At 49.6% G+C, this 18,631-nt stretch overlaps 1 protein-coding gene across 1 annotated transcript in view; it reads right to left on the reverse strand.

Moving 5' to 3' along the window:
- The window catches only part of KIF3C (kinesin family member 3C), a 56,402-nt gene that overhangs the window by 21,346 nt on the left and 16,425 nt on the right, over positions 1 to 18,631 (reverse strand). Inside the window, exons 3-6 of the mRNA XM_025354519.1 lie at positions 8,039 to 8,140; positions 7,238 to 7,360; positions 5,941 to 6,059; positions 3,257 to 3,373 (exon numbers count right to left, since the gene is read on the reverse strand). Coding sequence (XP_025210304.1) covers positions 3,257 to 3,373; positions 5,941 to 6,059; positions 7,238 to 7,360; positions 8,039 to 8,140 — 461 coding nt within the window. The remainder of the gene's footprint in view (positions 1 to 3,256; positions 3,374 to 5,940; positions 6,060 to 7,237; positions 7,361 to 8,038; positions 8,141 to 18,631) is intronic.

An 18,631-nucleotide genomic window follows, 5' to 3' on the forward strand; every position in this document is an offset into this window, starting at 1 on the left:
TAAATTTTCCATAATGAAAACATTGCTTGCAACTGAAGTAAGGGTTACTTAAAAGGAAGAAAGTAAATTAAAAAAAAATTTTTTTTAGAGATGAGGTCTCATTCTGTCTCCCAGGCTAGAGTACAGTAGCATGATCCTCGCTTACAATAGTCTGGGCTCAAGCAATCTCTCTGTCTCAGCCCACAGAGTAGCTGGAATTACACACATGAACACCTGGTGGAAGAAAGCAAACTTTTAAAAACATTAAAAAAAAAAATTAGCTGGCCATGGTGGCAACTGCCTGCTGCTTCAAGCTACTCAGGAGGCTGAGTGGGAGGACAGCTTGAGCCCAGGAGGTCAAGGCTGCAGTGAGCTGTGATCACACCACTGCACTCTAGCCTGAGTGCAGACAGAGCTAGACTCTGTCTCAAAAATAATACAAATAAATAAATAACAAAAATAAGGAGTGGAAGTCCAGGCTGGGTGGGGAGGCTCATGCCTGTGATCCCAACGCTGGGAGATAATGGGAGGAGGATCGCTTAAGCCCAGGACTTCACGACCAGCCTAGGCAAAAAAGTGAGACCCTGTTTCTACAAAAGATAAAAAATTTAGCTGGTGTAATGGTGCATACCTGTGGCCCCAGTTACTCAGGAAGCTGAGGCAGGAGGATCACTTGAGCCCAGGAGCCCAAAGCTGCAGTGAGTTATATACTCCAGCCTGGGTGACAGTGTGAGATCCCAACTCAAGAAAAAAGAAAGCAAGAAAGCAAGCAAGGAAGTAAGGAGGGAAATAAAGAAAGGAAGAAAGAGAAAGGAAGAGAGAGAGAGAAAGAGAGAGAGAGAGAAAGAGAGATGAGGTTTCACCATGTTGGCCAGGCTGGTCTCGAACTCCTGACCCCAAGTGATCCACCTGCCTCGGCCTCCCAAAGTGCTGGGATTATGGGCGTGAGCTACCACCACACCCAGCAGAAATAACTTTTCTTTTCTTTTCTTTTCTTTTTTTTTTTGAGATGGAGTCTTGCTCTTGTTGCCCAGGCTGGAGTGCAATGGCATGATCTTGGCTCACTGCAACCTCTGCCTCCCGAGTTCAAGCGATTCTCCTGCCTCAACCTTCCTAGTAGCTGGGATTACAGGCACCTGCCACCACACCCAGCTAATTTTTTTTTGTATTTTTAGTAGAAATGGGGTTTCATTATGTTGGCCAGGCTGGTCTCAAATTCCTGACCTCAGGCCATCCACCTGCCTCAGCCTCCCAAAGTGCTGAGATTACAGGCTTGAGCTACCGCGCCCGGCTAGAAAGAACTTTTCTAAGCATAAGATAACCCTTCAGAGTGAAGCCTCACCAGCATCTAACTCCGGCAAATGACACTGGAGCAGTGGTTTTCTAGCCTGCCTTCAAATGCAGAATCACAAAACCTAAGACCTGGGATCCTTTAAATCAGAGTCTCTGGAGCCCAACTCACAGGTATTCTAGCTGCAGCCAGGGTGGAAAACCTCTGTGATAGCTGATGCACTATTGAGAATCTCTACCTAGATTGGAAAGGTGGATTGTAGGTGTAAAGTGATACCATTGAAAAGTCCTCTAGGCCGGGCGCGGTGGCTCAAGCCTGTAATCCCAGCACTTTGGGAGGCCGAGATGGGCGGATCACGAGGTCAGGAGATCGAGACCATCCTGGCTAACACAGTGAAACCCCGTCTCTACTAAAAATACAAAAACTTAGCCGGGCGAGGTGGCAGGCGCCTGTAGTCCCAGCTACTCGGGAGGCTGAGGCAGGAGAATGGCGTGAACCCGGGAGGTGGAGCTTGCAGTGAGCTGAGATCCGGCCACTGCACTCCAGCCTGGGTGACAGAGTGAGACTCCGTCTCAAAAAAAAAAAAAAAAGAAAAGAAAAGTCCTCTATTCGTGTGCTTGCCACTTACAAACTTATGTGGTATCACCTTAAGTAAAATCAGCCTTTAAGAAAGATCAAATAGGCATCTAAGCTGTAGTTGTTGAAAGAAAAGAAAGAAAAGAAAGAAAGAAAGAAAGAAAGAAAGAAAGAAAGAAAGAAAGAAAAGAAAGAGAGAGAGAGAGACAAAGAAAGAAAGAAGCCGGGTGCGGTGGCTCACGCCTGTAATCCCAGCACTTTGGGAGGTGGAGGCGGGCGGATCACCTGAGGTTGGGAGTTCGAGACCAGTCTGACCAACATGGAGAAACCCTGCCTCCACTAAAAATACAAAATTGGCCGGGCATGGTGGCACATGCCTATAATCCCAGCTAGAGAATCGCTTGAACCTGGGAGGCGGAGGTTGCGGTGAGCCGTGATCGTGCCATTGCACTCCAGCCTGGGCAAACAAGAGTGAAACTCCGCCTTAAAAAAAAAAAAAAAAAAAGAAAGAAAGAAAGAAAGAAAGAAAGAAAGAAAAGGAAGAAAGGGAAAAAAAATAACCAAGTAGGCATCTGATGCTTCAGTGAGAAGCTGTAGACCTCTTGCTAGCTACCCATTCCAGATTTGGAGAGACTCTTGCCCTATTTTAACATTAATGTTCCCAGGCTAGAGAGAGCAAAGAATCTCCAGGAAGGTGCATTGGTGTCTGGCCTCCTAAGCACTTCTCTCTATATATTTGCAATTAAGGGCCCATGGCTCAGGCGGGTGAGGCCTCACTCTGTTGGGATGTTCTTTATGGCCACCAGCAGAGGGAGCTGCACACCCAGCCAACGGCCGCAGCTGCACCCACCCAAGGGCTAGGACGTGGAAAAAGGTGGAAATGCTGAATCACCCGGATGAGCCAGCCCACTGAGATTGGATCACAGCTCTATCACATCATGATCTGATTACTTATTTCCCACTGGACTGTGAGGTCGGACCATATCTAATTTATCTTCTGTCTCCTGAGTCTTGCACAGCATCCGGCATACAGTAGCCCTTGGCAAATATTAACTGTGGTTGCTATTTCGGGCATCTGACAAATGAATATTCACCAGACCTGGCCATGTGTTAGCATTCGCTAGGATTGTCAAGAGGCTGAGATGTTCTTCCTCCCTCCCAAGATCACTCACAAGGTATTTTCTGCATCCCAGATCAATGAGACATTTTTTCCCCAGAACACCCTTCCATCATAGAGACCCCTACAAATTAAACCATGAGAAATTCCTCCCCCTTCGGCATCCTCCCCATCTTTTCCCCAATCCACAAAACATCTGTCTCCCTGCAAGCAGGGCCTCAGGCCCCTCACCAGTCCCAACCTGGAGTGGACCCACAAGTCCCTCAGCCCAGACGGCTGGGTTAGAGACTCACACGCCGGCTGGCACCAGTGGCTGGAACTTCCACTGCTCCTCCTCACAGTCCAGGAAAAGCCGGTTCATGATCTTGTTCTTCTCTTCCGGGGGGATGAAGTTCTCGATGATTAGGTACCTGAGAGCAGGAATGAAGGAGCGATGGGAAACTGGGTGAGTGAGAGACCACAAGGTGCCTATAAGGGGTTTAAGGATTAGAAGCAACAAGCCAAGAGGCAGAGGGGGACAGGCGCGGTGGCTCACGCCTGTAATCCCAGCACTTTGGGAGGCCGAGGCGGGCGGATCATGAGGTCAGGAGATCAAGACCATCCTGGCTAACATGGTGAGACACCATCTCCGTCTCTACTAAAAATACAAAAAAAAAAAAATTAGCCGGGCGAGGTGGCGGGCGCCTTTAGTCCCAAGCTACTCGGGAGGCTGAGGCAGGAGAATGGAGTGAACCCAGGAGGCGGAGCTTGCAATGAGCCGAGATGGCACCACTGCACTCCAGCCTGGGTGACAGAGCGAGACTTCGTCTCAAAAAACTAAGTTAATTAATTAATTAATTTATTTATTTTTAAAAAAAGAGGCAGAGGCAATGTGGAGGTGGGAAAATCAAGAAGTTAAGCAGAAAGGATTCCTACAGAAATACTGCAGCTTGAAAAATCACTGCTTCTAATAGGTACACAAAAATAGAAAAATGAATAAACACTATTATTTGATAGCATAATAGGGTGACTATAGTCAATAACTTAATTGTATATATATGTGTATATATGTGTGTATATATGTGTGTACATACATGTGTGTATATATATGTGTGTGTGTGTGTGTGTATATATATATATTTTTTTTTTTTGAGACAGTTTTGCACTTGTTGCCCAGGCTGGAGTGCAATGGTATGATCTCAGCTCACTGGAACCTCTACCTCCGGGGTTCAAGTGATTCTCCTGCCTCAGCCTCCCGAGTAGCTGGGATTACAGGCACACGCCACCATAGCCGGCTAATTTTTGCATTTTTAGTAGAGACAGGGTTTCTTTTTTTTTTTTTTTGAGACGGAGTCTCGCTCTGTCGCCCAGGCTGGAGTGCAGTGGCCGGATCTCAGCTCACTGCAAGCTCTGCCTCCCGGGTTCATGCCATTCTCCGGCCTCAGCCTCCCGAGTAGCTGGGACTACAGGCGCCTGCCACCTCGCCCGGCTAGTTTTTTGTATTTCTTAATAGAGACGGGGTTTCACCGTGTTAGCCAGGATGGTCTCGATCTCCTGACCTCGTGATCCGCCCGTCTCGGCCTCCCAAAGTGCTGGGATTACAGGCTTGAGCCACCGCGCCCGGCGAGACAGGGTTTCACCACGTTGACCAGGCTGGTCTCAAACTCCTGACCTCAGGGGATCCCCCCGCCTTGGCCTCCCAAAGTGCTGGGATTACAGGTATAAGCCACCACCCGAGCCAATTGTATATTTTAAAATAACTTAAAGAGTGTAACTGGATTGTTTGTAACTTGAAGGATAAATGTTTGAGGCGATGGATACCCCATTCTCCATGATCTGCTTAGTTCACATTGCACGCCTGTATCCAAACATCTCATGTGGCCAGGTGCAGTGGCTCGCACTTGTAATCCCAGCCCTTTGGGAGGCCGAGGTGGGCGGATCACCTGAGATCAGGAGTTTGAGGTCACTCCAGGGTGGATGACACAGCAATATTCCGTCTTCAAAAACAAAAAATCTAATGTATCCCACAAATATTAATATATACACCTACTATATATGCATACTATATACTTACACTATATACATTTTTAAAATAATTTTTAAAACAGATTTAAAAATAATTTTTTTTTTTGAGTTGGAGTCTCGCTATGTTGCCCAAGCTGGAGTGCAGTGGCTCCATCTCAGCTCACTGCAAGCTCTGCCTCCCAGGATTACATCATTCTCCTGCCTCAGCCTCCCAAGTAGCTGGGACTACAGGCGCCCGCCACCACGCCTGGCTAATTTTTTATATTTTTAGAGCGGGGTTTCTCCATGTTAGCCAGGATGGTCTCGATCTCCTGACCTCGTGATCCGCCCGCCTCGGACTCCCAAAGTGCTGGGATTACAAGCATGAGCCACCTTTTTTTTTTTTTTTTTTTTTTTGAGACGTTGTCTTGCTCTGTCACCCAGGCTGGAGTGCAGTGGTGTGATCTTGGCTCACTGCCACCTCCACCTCCCAGGTTCAAGCAATTCTGCCTCAGCCTCCCGAGTAGCTGGGATTACAGGCGCCTGCCACCATGCCCAGCTAATTTTTATATTTTTAATAGAGACGGGGTTTCACCATGTTGGTCAGGCTGGTCTCAAACTCCTGACCTCAGGTGATCCACCCGCCTCGGCCTCCCAAAGTGCTGGGATTACAGGCGTGAGCCACTGCGCCGGGCCCTAAAAATAATTTTTAAAAAATTTAAAATCACTGCTTCTTATGCAAAGATGACAGCCTCAGGGCCTTCAGAGTTAATTTTGGCCAGCACCTAGCGTCCGTTTTGAGGGGTTCATAAAATACAGGCAGGGAGGTAGAAGAAACTCCAGCATGTGGGCCCATCCCTCAGCCCTCAGACGCATTTTGTTCCTAAGGGACTCATGGGAGAGGAGACAGTCAGGGTGCGGCCTTCGGGAAGGAGAGGCCTGAGTAATGATGGCTGGCTATGGGACCGGGGAGGAAAAGAGCTGCGGGCCGTACTTGAGCTTGAGTTCGCGGGTCTGCTCGTTCTGCGCCTCCTCCAGGTCCTGCCGCACGCGGATGTACTCATCATGCTGGTCCTGGATCTCCGCCTTCACCGCCTGCAGCTTGGCGTAGAGCTGGATGGGGACAGGTGCCACTCAGAGGCTGCTTGGTGTAGCAACGAGGCCGCAGTCTCTCAGCCTGGGCCGCAGGGCTGCAGGCTCGGAGTCTACTGACTCAGCCCACGATGAGGCTGGGGGTCCTTTTCTTTACTCCCTGCTGTGCCCAACTCACCACGAATTGGGCTGGGCTATTTAAAGGGGTGCCCCGTCCTCCTACACTGAGGCCTGTGGCCATTGCCTGCTCTTTCTCAGCTGCTATCAGCATCGTGGAGTGTTCAAACGGGAGGGGACCCCAGGGACCTTTTGGTCCAATACCCTCCTTTCACAGATGAGGAAGCCAGGCACAACCTTGCTCAAGGTCACACAACCAGCAAATAGAAGAGCCGGAACTGGGACTCAGGGCCCATTTGGATGGAGATCAAGGGCTCATTTGGAGACCCGGCTCAGGGAGCAGGAAGCCTGAAAGAGTTTGGAAGGTGACTCCTCCCACTCCAGTCTCTTCAGGGGCTCTCAAAAGTGGGGTGTGGAGGCAGCATGGCCATCCTGCTGCTCTCCAAAGCCGCTGAGGGCTGGGTCCATGGTAACTGCCTCAGTGGCAGTGCCTCTGTCGGGCCTGCCCCAGGGCAGTCACATCAGCCACCCCAAAGGGTCTCCAGGTTTCTCCCAGAATCCAAGCTGGAGCTCTGCTGCTTCCTGCCCTAGACTCTCCTCACATGTACATGTCTTTCCCTTGCTACGGGCTTTGCAGGGTCCTGGTGAGCGGCTATTCTCATCCCTTGACATGTCCTTGAGGGCCTTATGCTCCCCGCCTGAGCTTCCTGGGGTTCCAGTCTCCTCCTCAGCCTCTCTGTATTCCCCTGGCCCTGCTCCAGGCCCAGCTATCCCAACTGTGACTCACTGGTGACACTGAATGGGGAAATCACCCAGGACCATAAGGATGGTAACCCTGGATACTGCAAGGGACAGAGTTTGCAGCCTGTCACAGCCCACCCTGGCCCAGGAGAAAAGGCTCTACTCCAACCCCAGCCCCCGCCTCCTGCCTCCCCCTGCTATTCACTCCCGAGGCCCAAGCCATGTCACTCAAGGGTTCAGCAGTTCCAGCTAAATGGGGAGGAGTCCCTGAAGCAGACACCCTTGGGCAGAGACTGCTGGGCCTCCAGCACACCTTGACTGGTCCTACTGCAGCGTCTCACCTTCTTGAGTTTCTTGGTTTTGACCTCCACCTCCTGCTGCAGGGACGTGTAGGTGCCCCGGAGCTCCATGGTCTCCTCATCCCGGAGCATCATCTCCTGCTGCATCTCCCGTTCACGACGTTTCTAGGCCAAGGACGGACAGTGTGGCTCAAAGGAGCAGAGCATACCCAGGAGGGCCAAGAACGCTCATGGGACTGGCTCACTCTCCCTGTGTCGGGACCTGGCTTCACCATGGCCCATGGCCCACATCCACCGCTCCCACCCAATCCTGCAGAGCCCCTGGGAACCCGCTTCTCAGTTCCTAGGGCCATGCCTTTGCCAGGCTCTGCACCACGTGGATGGAGACTCCATTCCTAAGAGCTGGCCTACTCCAGGGGTGTTAGTCACACAGATGGAGGCACATCACACTGCCTTCCAAGCTGCCTCACCCTCTCCCCAAGTAGTGTAACAGTTTATTGGTAAGACCAACAAATTGTGGTTCTTGATGATTTAGGGAAATAGTCATACAGTTGGCAAAGAACTCGCACCACCTTGTGGAAGGCCCAGGAATTAGCACCAGGTGGCTTGTGGAGGCTGACGTCATGGAGAGCTATCACGTCCTCTCACCCACCAGCTAGCAGTGCCCCTGCCAGAGGGAAGACCGTGGGCTAGTAGACCTGTGGGACCCAGGGTGGCATATCTGAGATTCTCAGCACTGTAATTCCAGAGATCCAGAGTCCACCATGGTTTACTGCCCTACACCTCCCAGATATGAGCTGCAGGCCATGCTCTCCAAGGGGACCTGGCACCTGGCGGCCCTACCTGCTCGGCAATCTCCTGCCTCTTCAGTTCCAACATCTTCTGCTGCTCGTTGGTGTGATCCATGATGTTCCTGCCCCCGATGAGGAGCTTGCTCTCCATGGCCTGGGGACACAGAGGGGTTGGGAGGTGGGCTTTGCAAAGGCTCCACAACATTGCCAGCTGGAGAGATTTTGCTTCCCTGCTCTGTGGTCCTTCTGGGAGTGGACACAAGATGTGTCCCAGATGGGGCCTTGTGGCTTTCAGGGAGAATGGAGTTTTCCCCTCCAGCATCTCAGGTCCCAGTGCAAGGCTCTCACTGTCAGCAGGACCACTAGGGAGGCAGAGAGGGTGCCCCTCGGGGATGTAGGGCACCTGATCTGTTTGCTTTGGATACACAGGAAAGGTGGGTTCACCAGGGCTAGGAGGAGGATGGGGGTGGCAACCTAATCCTGGCAACCAGGACCCAGCTGGTGTTGAGGATTGGGAAAGATAAGATATAGTCACCAGGTAGCCCAGCCCTTAGCTAACTGGCTTCCAACTCAGGAAGACAGCTCTCAACACAGGCAGCAGGAAAGCGTCTAAATCTTCAGCTGATGTGGAAAGCAGAAGAAACGCCAAAGGGAGCAGACTGCACAGCAAGAAGGAACAGCACGGGCCCAGCACAGCAGGAGCTTTGGAGAAGGCCAGGAAGACTTGGTTCTACCCACTTACCTCGAGGCTTTGGGCAAATTATTCCCTTCAGGGCTGTCATCTACAATACTGGAACACTGCCTATGTTCCAGGATGACTGGCAAACATGTGCTGAGCACTAAGTATCTGTTAGATACTGAGCTAAGCCTTTAACACCATGGTTTCCATCCTCCCCTAAGAGGGGCTATTCCCCTCCCCATTTAACAGATGAAGACATTGAGAATGACCAGCCTAAGGCCATGCAGCTATTGAGTAGCAAAGAGGAGAGATTTGAACCCCACACTCCCAGGCCTCACTCTGCGAAAGCCCCTAGTCAGTGCTTTGGAATCTGAAGCTGAAATAATGTCAGATTTGTGTAAACTGTGACTACATAAAATGTATTTTCAAGAGGGTGCTGTCGGCAGCCTCTCGAAAACTATTCTGGTTTGGGGGGTGCCTGATTTGAAATTTTAGAAAATGAAAATAAAATAAGAAGAAAGTGCTCTCCCAGGGTACCCAGTTGTCCTCTGACTTCATCACGGGCCTCCTGGAAGGTTGAAATCACCTTGAACCAGTGGAAAAAGCTGGCTGCTTTTCCACTGGAATTTTTTTTTTTTCCCAGTGGAAACAGCTGACCTGCCTGAGGGATCTCAAAGCAGGGGGTGCTGTCAGACTTGGGGAGCAGGAGACCACCTGTAAGAGCCACATCACTGGGAACACAGCCGGACAAGGGTTAACAGTCGCTTTCGGGAGGTCAGGGACTGGGCTGTGTGAGGCTTTGTCATCCAAAGACGCTGAGCGAAGTTGGGGCAGCCAGAGAGGCACGAGCCTCACTCCAGCCCCACATAGCCTCAGAGGCTCAAGGCGGGCTTTGAGCCCTGGAGGCTGTCCGTGCTGCCACACTGCAGCTGCCTGTGCTCCTGGTTAATGATCTCCTCACTTACCCCATCACCTCGTCACAGACCTAAACCCATCCTAGGCTCCTCCTTCGCACTCCAGGTCAGCATTTGCAGGACCGTGAGAGGGAAGAATCCCTTACACTGCACCCTCAGCGACTCACCGGCCTCGCCTCATCCCTGCCCTGCCTCTCATCCACTGCATCTGGCCAGTGAGTCAAGGCCATCAAACCAGATCCTCAGTGTGGCTCCCACCACCCGCTCTTTTTCATTCTCACTGATAGCTGCTAACTTCATTGCAGCCCCCACAACTCTCCTGGACCACTGCTGTGGTCTCCCCGCTGCTTCGGTGTCCTCTTCCACCCCTCCACCACATGACACCCAGGCGGATCCACTAAAAACACAACTCTGGGCTGGGGACGGTGGCTCACACCCATAATTCCAGCACTTTGGGAAGCTGAGGGGCGGTGGATCACTTGAGGTCAGGAGTTCGAGACCAGCCTGACCAAAATGGTGAAACCCCAGCTCTGCTAAAAATACAAAAATTAGCCGGGTGTGGTGGTGCGCACCTGTATTCCCAGCTACTCAGCAGCTACTCAGGAGGCTGAGGTAGGAGAATCGCTTGAATTCGGGAGACAGAGGCTGCAGTGAGCCGAGATCACACCACTATACTCCAGCCTAGGCGACAGAGTGAGACTTCATCACAATAAAAAAAAAAAAGCACAACTGTGAATGGTTGCTCCACGGCTTCAAACTACTGAATGGACCTCCATTCCTTGTAGGATGAAATCCAAGGTTGGCTGCAGTGACAGGCCCCAGGAGCTGGCCTGGCCTCCCAGGCTCCTCTCACCACTCATGCTCCGAGTGTGCTCTGCTCCCCAGCCTCACCAAAAGAATTCCAGCTCCCTGAGGGCCCAGCACGGTGGCTCACACCTGTAATCCCAGCACTTTGGGAGGCCAAGGTGGGCAGATCACCTGAGGTCGGGAGTTCGAGACCAGCCTGACCAACATGGAGAAACCTCATCTCTACAAAAATACAAAATTAGCTGGGCGTGGTGGCACATGCCTGTAATCCGAGCTACTTGGGAGGCTGAGGCAGGAGAATTGCTTGAACCCGGGAGGCGGAGGTTGCGGTGAGCCGAGATCATGCCATTGTACTCCAGCCTGGGCAACAAGAGCAAAACTCCGTCTCAAAAAAGAAAACAAGAATTCCAGCTCCCTCAATGTGCGATGGCATTTCACAAGCTCCTGGGTTCCTCCTCCCACTCCACATCTAACTGGAAAACTGCTACTTACTCTGCAAGACACACTTTGACCACTGGGAAATTTTCCCTGATTCCCTCGAAATTGCTCTTTCGAGCCCCCTCAGTAACCAGGCCATATTCCTCCTATTTCTCATAATAGAATCATTATTCATTTACATGCTGTCTCACCCTGTGAGCTCCGTCAGGGCAGCAGTCATATCTTACTCATATCTCAGAGCCCCTGGACTTAGCTCAGTGCTTGGCAGATAACAAGTGCTAAAATACGTATTAGATGAACCAGACAGAATCCTTGGGGGTTGTCCCAGAGCGGGTTCCAGGTCCCTTCCTTGGGCTCTCTCTCTCTCTCTTTTTTTTTTTTTTTTGACAGTCTCGCTCTGCTCTGTTGCCCAGGCTGGAGTGCAGTGGTGCGATCTCGGCTCACTGTAACCTTCACCTCCCAGGTTCGAGCTATTCTCCTGCCTCAGCCTCCCACATAGCTGAGACTACAGGTGCGTGCCACCACACCCAGCTAATTTTTGTATTTTTAGTAGAGAAGGGGTTTTGCCATGTTGGCCAGGCTGGTCTCGAACTCCTGACCTCAAGTGATCTGCCCGCCTCGGCCTCCAAAAGCGCTGGGATTACAGGCGTGAGCCACTGCACCCGGCCACCTTGGGCTCTCTTTATCCCAGTTTCTCCTCCTCCCATTCATCAATCCACACTCACTGTCACGGGGCCCGATCATCTGGGGAACCTGGCAGGAGGGGTGGGGTGGGCGTGAGAGAAAAGAGAAGCAGCACACGGAGGAGGTCCCTACTGTTGTGGACCACGGATACCTGATCCCGTGACGCTGGGTCACAGGTCTTCGGGAGCCTGCTGTCTGGCGTGGCCTCCGAATCTGGGATACACGTGTCCATTTCAACCCTAAGACCTTTCACTTCCCCAGCATTTTATGTGACTCTAGCATTCTTTATTCTTTGACACCTAATCAAAAGAAACTTGTTCTCAAATTTCGCTGCATGTTAGAATCACCTGGGGAGCTTTTTTAAAATTCCAGAGCCAGGTGTGGTGGCTCATGCCTGTGGTCCCAGTTGTTTTGGAGGCTGAGGCTGGAGGATTGCTTGAGCCAGGGGTTCAAGATCAGCTTGGGCAACATAGCAATGCCCTATCTCAAAAATAAATAAGCAAATCAAATAAAAAATTCAGACCTAGTGAATCAAGATCCATATTATACTGAGATTCCCAGGTAATTTGGATGCACATGAATGTTTGAAAAGGACTGCTGTAAGGGGCATGCATACTATCAGCACTGTCATTTTTCCAGTGAAAGCCCACAGAGGTTATGTAACCCATCCAAGTTCCCATCACGGCCCCCTCAGTAACCAGGCCATATTCCTACCATTTCTCATAATAGAATCATTATTCGTTTACATGCTCTCTTGCCTGTAAGCTCCCTCAGGACAGCAATCATATCTTACTCATATCTCAGGGTCCCTGGACTTAGTACAGTGCTTGGCAGATAACTATCTGTGAGCTTTCACTGGAAAAAATGATAGTTATATGCCTCTCATTAAATTTAAATGGAGATTCAGCTGAGCAGGATGGCTTATGCCTATAATTGCAGCACATTAGGAGGCTGAAGTGGGCGGATCCCTTGAGTCCAGGAGTTCAAGACCAGCCCAAGCAACATGGCAAAACCCGTCTCTATAAAAAATATAAAAATGGGTTGGGCACGGTGGTGTGGGCCTGTGGTCCCAGCTACTCAGAAGGCTGTGGGGCTGTGGCAGGAGGATCACTTGAGCCTGGGAGGTTGAGGCTTCAGTGAGTTGAGATCACGCCATTGCACTTTAGCTTGGGCGACAGTGAGACCCTGTCTCAAAAAAAGAAAGAGAATTAAAAACAAAAAACTTAAATGGAGACCCGGCCCAGACCTGCCTGGCTCCAAAGCCCAAGCTCTTCCTATTGCAGGGGCTGCAGTGACTCCTTTAGGAAGCAGAACCTGCTAAAGGAAAGTAACATGTTTCCGGCAAGAGGAAATGGTGTCTGACTAATCTCCGAGAGTTCTTTCAGAATGGGATGGAATGGGTTATCACAGCACACGGGGAAGCCAGTGACCAGAACTCTGGAGGCTAAAGCGCTCCTGGCAAGGCTGCACATCAGAGGTTATTCAAAGTTACATGGGGAGTGAGAAGATGGAGAAAGGGGAAGTGAACTAGGGAGAGGAAACAGAAATAAACAGGTATTTCTCTGGATGGAAAGGCGCTCAAGTGTGAAACAACAGGACTAATCTCTGAAGCTGTGCAAGAAGGAATGCATGGGTGAAATACCCAACCTCACAGACACCCCCAAGTCCTCCTAGGTGGTAAAGTACAAGAGAATTTCTAGCCTATGTAAGCTGACAAAAAATGGCAGATGAGCCATTTTTTTGTTGTCAATTACAATTTTACATTTTGGGGAAAAGGAATCCTAACTCTACTAATTAAATGATAGCCATGGGCAATCAGTTGTAAGCCCTAAAAAGGGGAGGAGGAGGAGGAGGAGGAAGAGGAGGAGTAACACTCCATTGTTCCCAGAAGACACTGGCTGAATATGCTGCCACAGCTAAAAAGTCAGTAGCATCTGCCCAGGCACCATCATGAAGGCTTTTTGGAAACAAAACATTATACCCTCATATAAAACCATGATGCGGCTCAATAGGGAGTACTGTGTGTAGTTCTCTTACTGCATCTCCAGAGACATAAAGGAGAGAGAAGATCAAGAGAAGGGAGGCTTAGGCCGGGCTCAGTGGCTCAAGCCTGTAATCCCAGCACTTTGGGAGGCCGAGGCAGGCGGATCACGAGGTCTGGAGTTCGAGACCAGCCTGGCCAACATGGTGAAACCCCATCTCTACTAAAAATACAAAAATTAGCTGGGAGTGGTGGTGCACACCTGTAGTCCCAACTACTTGGGAGGCTGAGGGAGAAGAATCCCTTGAACCCAGGAAGCGGAGGCTGGAGTAAGCCGAGATCACACCATTGCACTCCAGCCTGGGCAACAGAGCAAGACTCTGTGTAAAAAAAAAAAAAAAAAAGAAAAAAAAAAGGGAAAGATGGCTGAAGCCATCCCAGGGCTATTATAAGAGACTTTAAAATACAGAACTCAGCTGGGTGTGGTGGCTCATGCCCGTAATCCCAGCACTTTGGGAGGCAAAGGTGGGTAGATCACCTGAGGTCAGGAGTTCGAGACCAGCTTGACCAACATGGTGAAACCCCATCTCTACTAAAAATACAAAAATTAGCTGGGTATGGTGTCACGTGCCTGGAATCCCAGCTACTCGGGAGGCTGAGGCAGGAGAATCACTTGAACCCGAGGTGGAGGTTGCAGTGAGCTGAGATCGTGCCACTGTTACTCCTGCCTGGGTGACAGAGTGAGACTCTGTCTCAAAAAAAATAAAAAATAAAAAGGGACTCTTTGTTCTGAAAAGACAAAGAAAAGTTAAGAAGATAAGTCTGGAAATGAAACAATCAAAACTGGGGGTGAAAAGGAAAGATCCAGGCTTTTCCAATCCATCCTGGCACGTAGAGTAAGAGCTCACGCCTTGAGGTTTGACAGCAGCAGTTTTTAGGACAAATGAAAGGGAGTTTTACTGTTTATAGAAGGTAATACATTTACGAAATTTGTTACTTCAAGAGTTAACCCTAGAGGAAATGCTTACCAGTCTATTAAAGAATTCTGGGGACACGTTTTTAACCCTTTATTGTCTTTCTCTCCTTTCAGGAAAAAAGAATTGCACAAATATCAAAATCACCATAGAAATAAAATGAGAAATGCCACATATTCCCTACCATGGCTACTTGGTGTCTTTCATTTTCCCTGTTTTTTTTTGTTTGTTTGTTTGTGTGTTTTTTTGTTTTTTTGAGACAGAGTTTCACTCTTGTTGCCCAGGCTGGAATGCAATGGCGTGATCTCAGCCCACCACAACCTCCATCTCCTGGGTTCAAGTGATTTTCCTGCCTCAGGCTCCCGAGTAGCTGGGATTACAGGTGCGCACCACCACACCTGGCTAATTTTGTATTTTGTAGAGACGGGGTTTCTCCATGTTGGTCAGGCTGGTCTCAAACTCCCGACCTCACGTGCTCTGCCTGCCTCAGCCTCCCAAAGTGCTGGGATTACAGGCATGAGTCACTGCGCCCAGCCCTTTTTTCACCTCTATGGACATATTATAAACACAAGTTTATGTCTTGCTATTTTCAATTTACCTAATATATGTATACACACATACACACGTATGTAGATACACATGTATATGTATATATACGTATATGTACATGTATATATAAGTATATAGATACACATGTATGTATACGTATATATGTGTGTATATATGTATATATGTGTGTGTGTGTGTATATATATATTTTTATATATATATATTTTTTTGAGACAGTCTCTCACTCTGTCACCCAGGCTGGAGTGCAGTGGTGCAGTCTCAACTCACTGAAACCTCCCGCCTCCCAGGTCCAAATGATTCTCCAGCCTCGGCCTCCTGAGTAGCTGGGACCACAGGCACCCGCCACTATGCCTGCCTAATTTTTATATTTTATTGTAGAGACAGGGTTTTGCCATGTTGCCCAGGCTGGTCTTGAACTGCTGGACTCAAGGGATCCACCTGCCTCAGTCTCTCAAAGTGCTGTGATTACAGGTGTGAGCTAATTTTTTGCTTTTTTAGGTAACTTTCTTAGAAAGAAATTTCAGAAGAGGACAAAGGGTTATAAACATTTTGTGTATCTTGAAACATATTGTCAGTTATCATTCTAATGACTTAAACTACTGCCAGCAGTAAATAATGGAACCATTTTTATTACAGCATCATAGGCATGAAGTATTATTATTATTATTATTTGAGACAGAGTCTCACTTCGTTGCCCAGGCTGGAGTACAGTGGTGCGATCTTGGCTCACTGCAACTTCGGCCTCCTGGGTTCAAGCAATTATCCTGCCTCAGCCTCCTGAGTAGCTGGGATTACAGACGTGTACTACCACACCTGGCTAACTTTTGTATTTTTAGTAGAGACGGGGTTTCGCCATGTTGGCCAGGCTGGTCTCGAACCCGTGACCTTGTGATCTGTCCACCTTAGCCTCCCAAAGTGCTGGGATTACAGGTGTGAGCCACCACGCCTGGGTCCGCATGAAGTATTATTATTATTTTATTTATTTATTTATTTATTTATTTATTTATTTTGAGACGGAGTCTTGCTCTGTCACCCAGACTGGACTGGAGTGGCGCAATCTCGGCTCACTGCAAGCTCCACCTCCCGGGTTCACGCCATTCTCCTGCCTCAGCCTCCAGAGTAGCTGGGACTATAGGTGCCCGCCACCACGCCCAGCTAATTTTTTTGTATTTTTTTAGTGGAGACAGGTTTCACCGTGTTAGCCAGGATGGTTTCAATCTCCTGACCTCCTTATCGCCCGCCTCAGCCTCCCAAAGTGCTGGGATTACAGGCGTGAGCCACCGCGCCCGGCCATGAAGTATTACTATTTTTAAAATTTGTTATGGCTAGGCACAGTGGCTCATACCTGTAATCCCAACACTTTCAGAGACCGAGGCAGGTGGATTGTTTGAGGCCAGGAGTTCGAGACTAGCCTGGCCAACATGGCAAAATCTCATCTCTACTAAAAATACAGAAATTAGCTGGGCATGGTGGCACGCACCTGTAATCCCAGCTACTCGGCAGGCTGAGGCACAAGAATCGCCGGAGGTTGCAGTGCGCCGAGATTGTACCACAGTACTTCAGCCTGGGCCACAGAGCAAGACTCTATCTTAAAAATAAAATAAAATAAAAATAAACATTTGTTATAATAATAGATACAAAATCGAGCCTCTGCATTCATTTTATATTCTCCATACTTTTAAGGTGGCCTTGTGGAGGCCTGAGCTTTCCTTTCCGAACATACTCTATATTGTGTTTTTTAAATCTTTTTGGTGATTTTTCTTTTTCTATTAGAGACAGGGTCTTGCTCTGTTGCCCAGGCTGGAATGCAGTGGCATGATCAGAGTTCACTGCAGCTGCAGCTCCCGGGCTCAAGAGATCTTCCCACCTCAGCCTTCTGAGTAGCTGGAACTACAGGCATGTGCCAGCATGCCCCACTAATTTTTTTGGTGATTTTCAAGTGAAGAGATGAACCTCAGATTCAAAACGAAATTCTTTGTTTATTCAGACCCCACCCTCCCCAGCTACCCACACCTAGGCCCGAGTCCTCCTCACTCAAAGGCTACCACCTCGCCCTGTTCCTGAAGCCACCTGGACACTATCAGGCATACTTTGAGCTGCCAGTCAGGCCTGGGGTCTGATGTATTAGCCAAGCAAGACTGCTGAGTCCCCAAGTCCCAGCCCTCCTTCCTTCCTCTTCCCCATTACAGGAGTCTCAAGACCAGCTCCCGGGCTGGTTTCTGCCCATCTTTTTCCGTGTTGGATCTCCTCTGTGGACCTAGAGCTCTGCTTCACAATGTCTCCTGCGGGCTGGGCCCTGGGCTCCAGGAAGAGCATCCTGGACGATGACTAACTGGCCACTGTCACTCCACCCATCTGCCCAATGCCCCTGTGTTTCTCTGCCAGCCCTGCCGGGACCCAGCACAGACGTGGTCTGAATGACAACTAAATTTGCCTTATCAGTCACTGGCCAAGACTTGCCCACTTGCTCAAACCCACACTCTCAGCCAAGCCTGGCTGACAGACCAGTCTTGTGCTGGGAAGAGGGGGCTGGCTCTGGCATGAAATCTGTGGGTGGGCCTCAGTCCAGGTGCAGGCTCTCTGCTCCCTCCTTCTCCCCAGTCTCAACCTATGTTGTCTGCTTCACTCCCATGCTCAGAAATATGTCACGCATGATATTCTTTTCTTGGCTTAGAAATAGATTTTTTTTCCTTTTCTTTTTTATTTCCACATTTGTCTGAGGATACCAGTGGCCATCTCCTCCTTTCTCTCAGAGATCTCGAGCCTTTTCTTTTCTTTGAGATACAGGATCTTGCTCTGTTGTCCAGGCTGGAGTGCAGCAGTTCACTGCAGCCTGGACGTTCCGGACTCAAGAGATCCTCCCACCTAAGCCTCCCAAGTAGCCAGGACTACAGGCTCGTGAGCCATCACACCCGACTAATTTTTTAAGAGATCCTTAACCATCACTTATGAGGGCGGGGAGGGACAGGGATGCCTGAAATCCCTGAGCCCAGTTCAGGCTAGAATATACCAAGCAGGGGACGTGAGAATGTGGAGTTCCTAGTCCTGAAGAGAAGTTCCCTGAAGCTCTCAGCCATTCTAGTCAATGCTTCTTTTGTAATATTTCAGAGCAAAAGACTACAGGTGGGTGGGCCTGGGGACAGGACTGCATTTGGTTCTGCTGATTCTAAACAAGCCAGTGTAACTAAAAGGCCAGCAGAGGCTATGGGGGTGGAAAAGACAGGGCTGGGAGCTGCAAGGCACCATGGTCTCACGCTTGAGAGATGGGTATGAAGGGCAGGGTAACCAAGGGGACTTTGGGAATCATCAACCCCAACCCCCATGCCTTATAGATGGGAAACTGAGGCCTAGAGGTGGAGTCCTCGAAGCCTGAGTCTCCTAATTAAGCACTCTTTGTCTAGCTACTGCTCTTTTTTTTTTTTTTGAGACAGAGTCTCATTTTGTCACCCAGGCTGGAGTGCAGGTGCATAATCTCAGCTCACTGCAACCTCTGCCTCCCAGATTCAAGCCATTCTCCTGCCTCAACCTCCTAAATAACTGGAACTACAGGTGCCTGCCACCGTGCCCAGTTAGTTTTTGCATTTTTAGTAGAGATGGG

This window comes from Theropithecus gelada, chromosome 13, assembly GCF_003255815.1.
Source record: "Theropithecus gelada isolate Dixy chromosome 13, Tgel_1.0, whole genome shotgun sequence".
Classification (NCBI taxonomy): domain Eukaryota; kingdom Metazoa; phylum Chordata; class Mammalia; order Primates; family Cercopithecidae; genus Theropithecus; species Theropithecus gelada.